Source organism: Prionailurus viverrinus, chromosome C1 (genome assembly GCF_022837055.1).
Source record: "Prionailurus viverrinus isolate Anna chromosome C1, UM_Priviv_1.0, whole genome shotgun sequence".
Lineage (NCBI taxonomy): Eukaryota > Metazoa > Chordata > Mammalia > Carnivora > Felidae > Prionailurus > Prionailurus viverrinus.
The window spans coordinates 49863179-49877858 of NC_062568.1; the positions used below are offsets into that span (position 1 = coordinate 49863179).

Here is a 14680-nt window from a genome sequence, read left to right on the forward strand (position 1 = left end):
ATCCATACTAGTGCTGGCATACTGTGCTTGGAGAAATCCAAAACCATCCAGGAGTCCTCTCTCAACAGTGCTTCTCTTCTCTCCAGACCTGGTGCCCAGAATGTGCTCTCTATATTTAGGGTGGCACGACTCCCATCTCTTTCGTTACGCAAGGAAAGGAAACTTTGCCTCTGCATCTACTACTAATTGTCATAACATTTTTAAAAGAGCACTTAGTAATTTTATAATGTTTACACTAGAGACTACCCAACTCAAAGAGAGTAAGGATAAAAATAAAACTTTTTTTCATGTGTTATATTTAAAGATTCATTCTGGAATTTATTATTTAATGAATTCTTTAGTCCCAGAAACCAAAAATGAAATGTGTAGTGTTATTTGGGCAGATTTTCAGCAGAGCCCTTTTCGGAACTCTGCACAGAGAAAATTTATAGCACCCAACCAACCCTTACATTTCTCCTCTGAGGAGGAGCTTCGTTATGTAGTTAACTTTGTTGTGATCTCGCACATTGAAAGTTTATGTGTGGGGGATGTTCAATATAATGAAATATGAGAAACCTAAATGTAAGTGTGATAGCCTAGTCTATAAAATAGAAGAGATATTATCAGGAATTAGATAGTTTCTGTCTTGTTATGCAGTACATCTGTTGGGAAGTGTTCATAGTTAACTCTCCCTGAGCTGGTCACTGAACTCCACAGGTCAGTATTTTGGTTTAAAATAGGCCTAATGATGATAAACGTGAAAGTATACATAAAATGGCTTAATTTGTTTATCTACTGATTGTTTTAATGAAAAGTTTTTATTGAAGTATATTAACATAGAAAAGTACACAGATCATAAATGTTCAGTGAATTTGTTGAATTCAGTCTGTTCGATGAATTTTCACGAAGAGAACATGACTGTGTGATCAGCTCAGTATTCAAACAACAGAACATTACCAGTACCCCAGAAGCTCTCCCACCCTCTTTTAGTCACATTGCTCCTTCTGTCCCTCCCTCCTATCTAAGAGGCCCAATTCCTAACACTACTGATAGCTTTTTAAAACAATTAATTAATTAATTAATTAATTGCAATTCAAGTTAGTTAACATACAGTGTAGTATCGGTTTCAGGAGTAGAACCCAGTGATTCATCTCTTACATATAAAACCCAGTGCTTATCCCAACAAGTGACCTCCCTAATACCCATTGCCCATTTAGCCCTTCCCCCCACCCTCAATTGGGGAAATAGGGAGTGGAGAGCAGGTAAGACAAGTCTTCCAGGAAAGGCCTCTCTGAGGAGATCACATTTAATCAGAGACCTTGAAATGATATGAAGGGGTAATTCAGGCAAAAGGAAGTTCATCAACCCTTAGTTCTGTATTTATGAGTCTTTTATGGTTTGCTTTTCTCTCTGTTTTTATCTTATTTTTCCTTCCCTTCCCCTACATTCATCTGTGTGTTTCTTAAGTTCTACATATGATACTGTTTTTAAAATGTATCTTTGAGGCCACTCTGGAATACAGTATGAAGATTCTTCAAAAAGTTAAAAAATAGAACTACCCCTATGATCCAGCAATTGTACAACTAGCTATTTACCTGGAGAATTTAAAAACACTTATCCAAAGGGATACATACACCCTGATATTTATAGCAGCGTTATCTACAATAGCCAAACTATGGAAGTAGTCCAAGCGTCCATCCATAGATGAACAGATAAAGAAGGCATGGCATATCTACACAATGGAATATTACTCAGCCATAAAAAAGAATGACATCTTGCCATTTGTAACCACATGGATGGAGTTAGAGAGTTTAATGCTAAGCGAAATAAGAGAAAGACAGATACCATATGATTTCATTCATATGTGGAATTTAGGAAAGAAAATAATGAGGAAAGGGGGAAAAAAAGGAGAGAGAGGCAAACCAAGAAACAGACTCTTGAGAACAAACTGAAGGTTACTGGAAGGGAGGTAGGTAGGGAATTAAACAGGTGATGGGGATTAAGGAATGCACTTGTGATGAGCACAGGGTATTATATGGAAGGGTTGAATCACTATATTGTACACCTGAAACTAATGTTACAGTGTATGTTAACTAATTGGAATTTAAATAAACACTTTAAAAAATAAAATGTTTCTGCAAGGACATTTTAAGGTCTAGACTTCTCTTAAGAGGTCCTATAAGAATGTAAATTGTTGAGAGTTTTTTGCATAGAACATTACTGTTCTTTTCCTTCTGTTACCTGGCCTTTTTTTCTTATCATGCCTGTAATCTCAATTATAAGTTATTTACTGTTCAAACCTTTGTAAAGCTTTTTGTTATCAGATGGTATTTTATTCTTGACTGTGTTTTATTTTATACCAATATGCATAAATATAACTCTAAGTAACTTACATAGTATAATGACTGAGAATATACTTAAATTGAATCTAGAACTTCTTATAAGGTTCTTTATGAGTAATGCTGAAATGAACAGATTGGATTAAGTAAAATACAATGCAAAAAAAGTTGCAAAAATAAATACTTCTCATTTCCCCCATATTTTATGTTTATTTTTCTTATAATCTAGTGTGCATCTTAGACTTACAGCACATCTCAATTTGGACTAGCTGCTTTTCAAGTGTCACAAGACACATGTGGCTGGTTGCTACTATGTTGATCAGTGTGGGTCAGTACCTTTAGACTTAGCTATTATAAATTACAGCATTTTCTTTCTTCCTTTCTTCCTTTCTACCTTCCTCTCCTCCCCTTTCCTCACCTTTCTAAATTTAAATGGTAATAGTTAAGGAAAAAGTAATATTTTATCAAGGACTACAGAACTTCCTATATGTGAATTATAGTTTTAGCAGTTTACATCAGGTAAGTCAGCAGATCAATTTTTAAAATAACTGTAGTGTCTGTCTAGGTCATCCCATCAGTTCTGTGTTTGTATACTTGAGTATATGTGGTTTTGCATTTATATTTTGTTTCATTTTTGTAAAGTTTTTTTTTTTTAAGTTTATTTATTTATTTTGAGAAGAGGGCAAGGGAGGGACAGAGAAAGGGAGAGAGAATCCCAAGCAGGCCCTGTGCTGTTGGTGCAGAGCGTAACACAGGGCTCAATATCATGAACTGTGAGATCATGACCTGAGCCAAAATTAAGAGTCGGATGCTTAACCAATTGAGCCACCCAGGCCACCTCTTTCATTTTTTAAGTCTGTAAGCTGTTTGAGATCAAAATCTATATCTCAGTCCCATCCCAAGCTAAATAAACATTTAGCACAATAAATACTTAATGAATGAAGGAATACTTTGTAAGTACAGTTTGAACTTACTTTCCAAATAGTAGTTTAGTATTATTTTTTCTTGGAAATCACTGTAGACCTTTTGTATTCTCATTATATATTATTAGTAAGGATTATGTATTTCATTTTGTTAGGATTTTTTGAGCCAGTTTCACCAGTAATCAATCTTGTATAAGGGTGTATACATGAAGATGCTAAGAACAAAACAAAAATACCTTCAATCTACTGAATTTACATGAGCTTGATTGCCTTTCTATATTTCTTGATTAATGACACCATTTTATTTGTTGCAGATTTTGCAAGACTGTCCAGAAGAGCCCGAAGCTATTAATGATGAGGAGCAGTTTGATGAAATTGAAGCAGTTGGGAAATCCCTTTTGGATAGATTAACTGTTCCTGTAGTTTATCCTGATGGGTATGGTACATGTTCTTATAATCTTGTCTTTTTATTGGTCAGGTCTTAAAGTGAAATCATCAAGAGAGGAAAATCTGTTTCTTAAAAAGCCAAGTAAATTAGCTTTGGTTCACATCTTCAGTTCCTATAATAAATTAGTTTGTAATGAAAAGAAATGCAAACTCAACTGTTAGCAAAAGTGGATTTGGTACTTGCTATCAAATGTGCTTCTTGACAGCTTGTTGTAGAAGAAAGATCACTGATGAGGTTGATACTCCTGGGTTCTAGCCTTGGCTGTGATGATAGGGAGTAGGGTGACTTTGGGCTTCATCCAGGGAAGGGAAGGGGAGTGGAGGGGTGTAATGTATAGTGAGCTTACAATTTATCAAACACTAAGTTAAGCACTTCATTTCACTATTTTTGACCAAACGGTGCTAGACCAGTGTGATTATTCCTGATTTACAGATGTAGAAACTGAAGCTCAGAAAGATTAAGTGAGGTGCTCAGGATTTCACAGCTTATAAATGGAATTGGAATACACTGTCAGGTCTGTGTGGCTCCAAACCCATTCTCTTTCCAATATGCTGTACGGATTCGTAATTTCTTCATTTGTAAAACGATGGGGTCCTGATTCCCACATTCCTTTTACATTTCAAAAGATGATAGTAAAAGTAAGAAGTAATCTCATGTAAATAAATGGTCCAGTAAATGAATCTGAAGGAGCTTCATCCCTGAGGATCTTAGACCTTCTCAGTGAAAATAGTTTAGAAGTAATCCAGAGGATATTTAATTCAAATGACAGAGAAGCCAAGTCACTGGATACATCTATCTTACATTGTAGAATAGCATACTGGATGGGATTGTGGCCTCTGGAATCAGATTTCTTAGGTTTAAATCTCAACTCTACCACTTAGTAGCTGTAACACCTTGGGCAAGCCACTCAACCTTTCTGTGCCTCAATCCTGTCATCTAAAAAGTAGGGATATAAAATAGGGATATATTATTCATACCTCCTCAGGTTACAGGGGCAGGGGAATTATGTGAGCTGAATGTATATAAATTACTTGAATCTGATACATAGTAAGTGCCACTACTGTGTCATGAACTTCATGTGATTATTTGGAATTTATTTGGGGAAGATACGATTTTCTTCCCTTGAAAGAATATAATTCATTACCTATATTTATATAATCTTTGGTCATAGCCAAACTTGAACCATCAGAAATAACCTAAATACATGTTACATATCTGCAGTGTATGAAAGAATAAAATCTGAAATTTTGTAAATTCAGCTTATAAAAATATTGAAGGGGCGCCTTCTGGTTGTTCCAGGAAAGCCCCACTCCTGTTTCCACATTTCACAGCCAGGTGTTACAGCATCTCCTCTTCTCAGGTCAGCCTAGGAGCATCTATAACTGGCATTTTTGCTTGGGCTTCTCCTACTTCCACAAGTAGTCATATGGCATTTCCTCATGTTTTTAAGATTGAAGAATAAGTACTGTGTGTTCAGATTTTACAACCACCTTTAATATGTGGATTTACTATTCTGTTCCATTTGTAGGATAACCTTTTGATGCTATACAAAGTTTGTTTGATAGCAAGCTTATTCAGATTTCTCTTTTGTCACATTGTCCTGGAAAAATAAATTAGATGATCTCTCTGAATTCACTGCTTGAAGACTCAGGTTCAAATCCTGGTTTCCCCACTGTGTGATCCTAGTTAAGTCATTTAATTTCTAGGCCTTAGTTTTCTGATCTTAAAAAATGCAGATCGTAACCAGATACTTTCTTTTTTTTTTTTTTAAATTTTTTTTTTCAACGTTTATTTATTTATTTTTGGGACAGAGAGAGACAGAGCATGAACGGGGGAGGGGCAGAGAGAGAGGGAGACACAGAATCGGAAACAGACTCCAGGCTCTGAGCCATCAGCCCAGAGGCCGACGCTGGGCTCGAACTCACGGACCGCGAGATCGTGACCTGGCTGAAGTCGGACGCTTAACCGACTGCGCCACCCAGGCGCCCCAACCAGATACTTTCTAAGAACTGTTCTAGCTCCAAAAGATTCTAGTGGCTCCAAATACATTATCTTTTCAAGTAGGATAACATTAAATGATTTTATCTATTAAAGTCCCAAGCAATGCCTTAACATGAAACAGATATTTTATTTGCCAGCTATATTAGACAGTTGGTGTACATAACCCTTATCATTGAAGGACACATACAGGTTTTATATTTGTGTTTGCTTATGCACCTTAAGCTGAAAAGTAAATATCTCCAATGTTTGTTTCTTTTATGGTTTCATTGTTGGATTGCATTGTTCAGTTTGTTGAGATTGTCATAAGTAAACATTTAGTACAATTAATCTATTTCTTTCAGCATATCTTCAGATATTTTATGCCATTTATAAAAATGTTTCTCTGCAGGGCACCTGGGTGGCTCAGTTGGTTAAGCATTCTACTCTTGATTTCGGCTCAAGTCATGATCTCATGGTTCATGAGATCGAGCCCTGCGTTGGCCTTTGCATGAAATATGAAGCCTGCTTGGGATTATCTGTCTCCCTCTCTCTCTACTCCTCCCTCACTCATGCTCTCTCTCTCTCAAAATCTTTTTTTTTTTTAAAGAATAAAAAATTTAAAAAGTTTGTCCTACCGAATTACTACTCAAAGATAAACAGTATGGTTTGCAAATGAACTAATGCCTTATCACATAGATAATTTTTATGATAATCTTTGCTTCCTTTTGAATTTGCTATGGTCAGTGGATTTATATTAACCTGATTGGGGTTTTTCTGTTTCTTTTGATTTTTAGAACTGAACAGTATTTTGGGAGTCCAAGTGACATGGCCTCCACCGCAGAACACATCAGAGACAGGATGAAACTGGTTAGTCTCAAAAGGCAGCAGCTGAGACATCCTGAAATGATGACCACAGAGAGCTAATAGCTACCAGCTTCCCACAAATCTGCAGTTCATAATCCCGCATGTCGTTGGCATACTACAGCATTAGCTGCAATACATTAAGATACATTTCACAGTCAGAATAAGCCTCATTTCTCTCCATTTTACATTTCTCTCTACATGTTAACACTTTGCAACTACCAAGGCATAATTATTTAACATGCTTTGAGACCATAGACTCCAAGTATCTTAAAAGAAGGAACTGTAAACATTGCACTGAAAACTTGCTTTAAAGCTTTACCTGACCTGTCAATTTGTAGATGAACAACTGATAATAAGCTTTGAATGGTGCTAATAAGAGTTTAGGAATTCTCTCTATAAAAATGGTTGACCTTTCTCCCCAGGTGATGTAGTAAATTTAGATAATAGTTAAATTGTTACTAGTAGACAGTGGTGTACTCAAAAATTTTACTTTGTAATTCTTCAAAAGTGATTATTTTTATTGTGTCAGTATGAAGAAAATCTTCAGATCTTTGATATATCATATTCATTAAAAGACAGTTTCCTATTTGTATTGATAATGTATTAAAAGTTGTTTGTGCTTAATAAAAAGCTTCTTTTAAACATCTTATTTAATTTGGTGATTATATCCTGTTTCCAGACATGAGTGCCTTATTTACAAGGGCATTCTTAGGATTGTGAGGCTGGCATAGTATTTGTTCTTTTCATGTTTGTTGCATGTATTTTAGACAGGAAATTCATATGTAAGCATGTGTATATAATAAGCATGTTTAATTTTGAGAAATAATAAGTTTAGATCTTAAAGAACTTAAAAGTAATGGAATACTATTTCTGATTGTTCTCTTCTTCAATTTGAAAAATGTTATCCAAATTATTACCTACCTTGAAGATGCTTTATCTTTGGGGAGGAGTATGGGGAAGAAGGCATACATAATTACTTAAGTGTAATCCTTTATATCAGAGGAATCTTACTGGAGCTAAAATAGCATTTGTCAATAAAATTTAATTTCTCATACTAGAAGCAAAATTCTGAAGTAGTCTAGTAACAAAAATTGTACAACTCTTTTAGAAATAAAATTTATAAAATGTTAGTGCTTTTAAGTTTATATTAAGTTTAAATGGTAAAATACGTATTTAATTTTTGTGTTAATTTTTATTTCAGAAAATGTTTTTGAAAAAGATTAAAAATACTTTTTTAGTCTGTGATCAATACAAAATTATGCAAAGAATTGTATGCTGGTTTCTTTTCATGTCTTCAGTGATGTTCATGTATCTTGCAATGCAAAAAAATCCCTCTGCACCTACCGATTTCTCCAGCCTTCTTCACTGCCAGACTTCTCGGAGAAATCCATATCCATTCTCCCTGCATCCTCACCATTCACTGCTCAGCACCTTGCAGCCTGGTGTAACATAGCACTTCAGTGAAACTCTTCTCAGTGTGCTCTCAGTTACTGAATTGAATAATTTTTTTGCCCTCTGTCTGCTTCCTTGTCCTCTGTCTCTGCAACATTTACACCATTTAGCGGCCTTTCCTAGACAGTGTCTCCACCCTCGAAGATGTTATCCTCTGCCATAACCGTGAGTACAGTCACACAGCTCTTAACTTAAAGTGTATCTACTCAAATGTGCTCTCAGATTCTGTCTTCGGAATGCTTCTGGAGGTATCTCATCCTCAGGGTTTCTGTTTTATCCCAGCATTCTCTGTTACGTATCTGGTCCAAAATTCTAGACCCATACTTTCAACTACCCACTTGACATTTCCTAGATGAAGTATCATATTTTTCACCTTTCTTCTCTGTGAGCAGTTTTGGTTAAAGGTGCAGCCTTTTTTTATAGTCAAACATGCCAGAAAATCTGTGAGAAACTTCTGCCCCCTTTTTTCTTATGCTGCCACTGCTTCTGAAAACATCCAGGAAATTCTTTCTATATTTGATAATCCTCTCAAGTCTTTTAGGACTTAACTTCTGAGTATGGACTTTTGTGATTCTTCATTTCAGTCTTCATAATGGTGCTCACCACATGCTACAATTGTTTATTGATGTCTGTGCCTGCTACATTATAATCTCTTTTGAGGGAAGGAATCTTGTGGGACTCTCCTGTTCCCAGCCTTTTCCTCATATGTAATAGTTGCTTTACTTCTTCTGTATGTGAATGGTCTGTTGTAGGCATTAGTAATAGTCCCCCTTATATGATAGTCTAAAGTGTGTTTTAAATATATTTCTTAAAGTTATGACTGACTTATGAATGAATCTACTCATAAAGAAGTGATTTGGTGTTTCAGATACTTATATATTAGGTAATTTAGATACTTAGTCACACTCAATATCTATTCTACTGAACTTCATAGTGATTAGAGTGCTTTTATTAAGACTTTGCTAGAAAAGAACTACACTGTAAGTAAAGGGGCTCTTAGTTTTATCATCAACTCGACTACTAATTGTCCAGTGAGTTAGTTGTTAATATGCCTTAAGCTATTTGCCTACAGCAAGAGTAAGGCAGCATCTGGAAATGTTATTTGTAACTTGACTATTTCAGATGAAATGGAATATGCTTTTGACATGATATTGTTCTTCATTTGTAAATTTGCTGCTACTTTCTATATGTATATCTGTACATACACGTACAGTTATGATTGAAAACCCAACAATGCCCTAACGTGATTTTGTTTCGTAGCATCATAGTGTACTTAGAGTACACATGAAGGAAGTGACTGCAGTCTGTTTGAAATCATGAGTTCTTTGTACATCATAAATTGACGTTGGTCCACAACTGGAGGAAGAACCATCATTTCTACATGCCATCTATTGGTATATGCCACAACTTTCCACATCACTTTAGCTCATCTCAGGGAATTCTTGGAGTGTTCATTGGGCTAGTTTTGTTTTGTTTTTTGTTTTGGTTTGGTTTGGGGGATTTTTTTTCCTCTTGCCTTCTTATTGTGTATTTGCTCCTCTCTTAGCTCAATATATAAGTTTTGACAGCTGTTCTTCACATGTCTGACCCAGCAGATGCAAAGATGGTACCTTGATTTCAGAAAAAAATTGACTTCATTCCCAGTTCCCATTGTTGGTAACACATTGCTGATGGTGATGAGATGGCTCACCCTGCCAGCCAGGATGATGATGGCAGGTCTAGGCTTCATCACTGGGTACAGGATTGGATACTGCTGTCACTTTATAGGCATTTAAATTAGCCAGGTTGCTGAGTGTTACCTAGTGTTGCGTGTTGTTTCATTACCCCATCAGTTGAAATATGGAGTGTGCTGTTTAGTTTATTATTGTTGCTGGCAGAATCTAAGGTGCACTGAACATGACAATTACTTTTCTGATAGTGCTGCACAAACCATACTCTCTGTTCTAAACCTATTGTAACCAGTGATGTGATTGTGACAGTATATGAACGTATTTCATGATAGAATCAGAGGAAGAACTCAGAATCCTCTACTACATTGTACGTTCCCTGCCAGAGAGGTTGGAGATTGCTGTGTACTTTTCCCATGGTAAAACCCTGTGGTTACTAGGAACTGCACATGCTCTGGTTGCTAAGTTCTCCACATCCTAAACTATTGAAAATGATATGGGGAACTATCATCAGTAAATATCAGTGACAAGAGTTAGCGTGATTGAGATAACTTTGGTTAAATCCCCAAAAGAGAAATCCTCTAGAATTAAGAAGATGGGCTGAAACATACCTGCTGAGTTAACCTAATAAGAAAACTTTCCAAGGTTAACTCTCAGTTCTGAAAATAGAAAGCTTCAATTGAAGAAAATGGAAAATACACTCCTGGTATGGAGGGCAGCAGATACCTTGATGAGGCAAAATTAAGTACTGATTTAACATCTGATATTATGTGGCTTCATTGTGTGCTATAGAAATGTCTGCGTTTAGCCAAGAAGCATAAATAGTGGCAAGAATAGTAAAGATCATAAAAAAGCTAAAGTAAGAGCTGTACTGAATATAATGGAAAGAGTGGAGTTTGAATATCTGATTTCAGAATCTGGCTTTGCCATTTACTGACCTTTGTAAAAATTACTCAACTTTTCTGCGTCTATAAATACAATCATACTAAAAAAATGTGTTGAAAATTATGATGTTATCCAAAGTGGAAGGAATTATTACTATAATTATATTTTCAGAATGGAAAATAGAGCATTCTTTAATCTTGCTCTTTTCTCAGATGACGAGCATGGAGTTGTGGGAGACATGGCACATTGTTTATGCTCACCTCCCTGAGCTCCATTTCCCCTACATTCAGAATTACATACTGGAAATACTAAGGGTGGAGTTGGTGAGCTCATCAGTAAATAACAGGACTCCTAAATCTGACAGATTAACTCTTTTATGGCAGGATGGTAGACCAGCGAGATGGAAGACAAGTGAGGAGTATCATCTACTTTGAGGTTGACAGGACATGACAGAGTGCCATTAAAAAATAAGTAAAAGTAAGTAAAAGTCATACTCAGAGTGGATCTCAGAGAGTTAGCATCTGCCTGTAGAAACAACAAAAGCAGAAATCTGTTAAAGTATCCTAAAAAAAGAGGTAAAAAGCATGACTTGAGACCACCATTAGTTCTGCTGTAGCTAGAGAAGAGCAGTCTTGATAAACTTGGGCAGTGATAATAACAAAGACTGGTCCTGTAATAGAGACTGCTAGAACTAAGGATGCTCTGTGAAAGAGCATAAATATAGAGCAGTGTGTTTTAAGACTGAAAAACGTTGACAGAGATGATGCTAAATTACCCAATTGCAATATTTTAGAGCAAACTTGAAAACTTGGCAACACTAGTCCGTGTGCTTCAAGAAAAAGTAGAGCCTGTACTAGAACATGAAGTACTTAGAGATCAAAGGAAAGTCAGAACTGTGACTAAATATTTTGAAAGCAGTGAGTAAATTTTTAAAAGAATCAAGATTATTTTTGTTAACTCTTATGAGGGTGTTTTTTGTGTGTGTGTGTGTGTGTGTGTGTGTGTGTGTGTGTGTGTCTCTATACAATTATATAGAAATTCTTAGCAAATAACTAAAAATAGTTACCAGCCACTAGATAATAAGTGCAGTGTTGTTACAGATTTTAAGTTAGGCATGTGGAAAACTACTTCTGACAAAAGGCTATTGGAGTCTGAGGCCAGTCTTTTTTTTTTTTTTTTTTTTTTCAACGTTTATTTATTTTTGGGACAGAGAGAGACAGAGCATGAACGAGGGAGGGGCAGAGAGAGAGGGAGACACAGAATCGGAAACAGGCTCCAGGCTCTGAGCCATCAGCCCAGAGCCTGACGCGGGGCTCGAACTCACGGACCGCGAGATCGTGACCTGGCTGAAGTCGGACGCTTAACCGACTGCGCCACCCAGGCGCCCCTGAGGCCAGTCTTAGTGAATCTGAAGGAGTCACCTTAGAAGTATTTACAAGTCACATGCCATCACTTTAGGGCACCCCCCCCAAATAAGTCCTTCTTTGAAGAGACAGGATAATCAGATGTCCTTCCACTCAGAACATAGGGACCTGTGTGGTATGATCAAACCTCACATAGTGTTTTGGGTCAGCACATCTTTTCTATTATAGTTTGCCCTAGTTCTTTTTTAGTTTAGAAGTCAGGTAAAAGTTTCTGTGCTTGATATTTCTCAAGAATGTTTCTTCTATCTTAGCTCTTACGTTAGTCTACATCGCCAACAAATTCGCTCAGAATATATGGTCGATAATATGTATTCTATTTTTAAAAGGTGTGAGGGGATCAAAATGTCACTGACAGTTTTGAGCCAGTGTAGATCTGAGCTGATTCCTCACCTCACACTCAGGAATATCTTTTCACAGGCTCTTAAGTTTCTAAATTGACACTGGTCGGAAGAATCTGATGGTTATCTTACTATGAGATCAATAATGAAATTTTCAGTGGCATTGTTTGGTAAGTGTTGCACCCTCAAATTCTCCAACATTTTATAAAACTTTTCAAACATAGAAAAAAGTTAAAATTTTACAATGTATTCATCACCCACGTGATAGTTAGCATTAGCTATGCTTGTGTTATACTTATCCACCCATCAGTTCATCAATCCAAATTATTTTTTATGCATTTTAAGTTGCAGACAGATTTACATTTCCTACTAATAACTTCAGCATACATATCAACTGGAACTCAATAATATGCTTACCACATTTTTAATGTAGAATTAGCATACAGTGAAATGCATAAATCTTAAGTGTGCATCACTGAGTTGTGGAAAATGTATACAGTGCTATCAAAATGTAAAGCGTTCTCAGAAAATTCCCATTTTGCCTTTTCCAGTCAATCCTTGACCCCACACCCTCCCAAGGCAACTACTGTTCTTTTGTCTACCACAAATCAAAATTTGTGTGTTCTAGATCTTTATGTAAATAGAGCCACACAGCATGTAATCTTTCTAGAAGCCTCTTCACTTACTATGTTTTGGAGGTTTATCCATGTTAGGTGTATTAGTAGTTCATTCCTTTTTATTGCTGAGTATTCTTCCATTGTATGACTATATTGCAGTATATCCATTTTCCTATTTAGGAATACCTGGGCTGTTTCCAGCATTAATAACTATAAACAAAGCTGCTATGATTATTCATAGGTCTTATGTGAATGTAGGCTTTCGTTTCTCTTGGATGAATACCTAGGGTTAGAATTTCTGTGTCATAGGGTAGTTTTAAAAGAAACTGCTATACCTTTTTCAATGTGGTTATAGGGTGTCCTGGATTTTCACTCTATTTTGGATGTGTAGAAAGGTGTAAACTATTTTTATGATCCATGTTTGAAATATTAGAAGTGGGTTTGTGATAGAAATGGCATTGTTAACATGGTTGGCAGTTGGTGTTTTTTGAGAGAAGAAATACCTGTCTGCCCCAAGTAGCTCCCCAACGGGTATATATGCCTGAAATTTTAGCATTAGTTTCACTTCTTGAAAGATTCAAGCACTTCCCAAGTATGGTGATACATTAGCTAGAAGAAACAGCACTGGTTTGTTTATGTTACTAACTTTGCCACCTGTTTTCAATAAGTGAAATAAGACCGATTAAACAGAAGATTATTTCTGTTCAATTGGGGTAGAAGGGGTAGTCAAAAACATATGCTACTAGTCTGTCTTGGGTACAGCAATGTGAGACAGAACCATCTGGATGGGATAGCCCCCCCAATTGGTCAAGAAACCAGAAAACAGGGTGGGAAGAATTCTACCTCACTGTTGTGATAGGGGATAGCTATGTTTTTTGCAGGACATTTTAGCCTTTACAAATCATATTTTCTGTGTTTTTTGTTTGTTTAGCACCACCCAGCTGTAATTATTTCAAACCCTAGTGACTTTGTTATTCACTGTTCTTTTACCCTTCCTCCCTGTTAAATTACATAGAGCAGTCACCTGTATAAACCTGTAAAATTATAATCATATGTATGTTTCTAATGCCTGTGTTCAAAGATATTTATGTATGGTTCATCCAGTCTTTCCTACTCAATTTTTAAGGGCTGGGATATTTGGCCTCTACTGTAAACCCCTATAATGTTCCACACATTGTAAATGCAATAAAAATGTTAAAAACTATTATTAATGGCAGTATATTTTGATATGTAGTTCTTTGATACGTTATCACTTTGGACAATAAGTTTGGTTTCTGTTAATAAAGATTGTTCATAAAATCTAGGGAGAATTAAGTCCTACTGGTCTGTGTAACAATCTGATGAATTCTGAATCTTTGAATCTATTTGAATTGTATTCTGTAAATTTTTTCTAACAGTATTTTCTAAAATATTTGATTAAAACAAAATGTAACTTCTTTATTCTGATATAATGTGGAGTCCTAGAAGACAGAGGCTAAATACCCTTTCCCTTGGCGCTTCTCATTCTCTGTCCAACAGCCCCCTATCCCGTCTTCCCATAGGTTTGGCACAGAAATTCAGGGCTTCCTTTAAATCCTACATTGTCTGAAATTGTTAGGTTCTTACCACAATAGGTAGTGGTTAAATTTCCTTTGATCTTACCAAGAAGTCCATTTTTACAATTTAAAAGGTGAATATGTTCGAGGCTGGGGAAAGCATTTTAGAACAAAGTTAGCTATATTTAAAATAACAAAATTAATCATATTATGCTATAAATAATAGCAG

General features: G+C 36.0%; 1 protein-coding gene across 6 annotated transcripts in view; it reads left to right on the forward strand.

Moving 5' to 3' along the window:
• SESTD1 (SEC14 and spectrin domain containing 1) overlaps positions 1–14252 on the forward strand; it is a 171021-nt gene extending 156769 nt beyond the window's left edge. For 4 of the 6 annotated variants that reach the window (XM_047871082.1, XM_047871083.1, XM_047871084.1 and 1 more), the window contains 2 exons: positions 3556–3677; positions 6464–11581. In XM_047871082.1, coding sequence (XP_047727038.1) covers positions 3556–3677; positions 6464–6593 — 252 coding nt within the window. In that variant the 3' untranslated portion in view covers positions 6594–11581. Of the gene's footprint in view, positions 1–3555; positions 3683–6463; positions 11582–12378 lie in introns of those variants that run through there. The other 2 variants (XR_007154798.1, XM_047871085.1) reach the window with 2 other exon arrangements.
• The last annotated feature ends 428 nt before the right edge of the window (positions 14253–14680 follow it).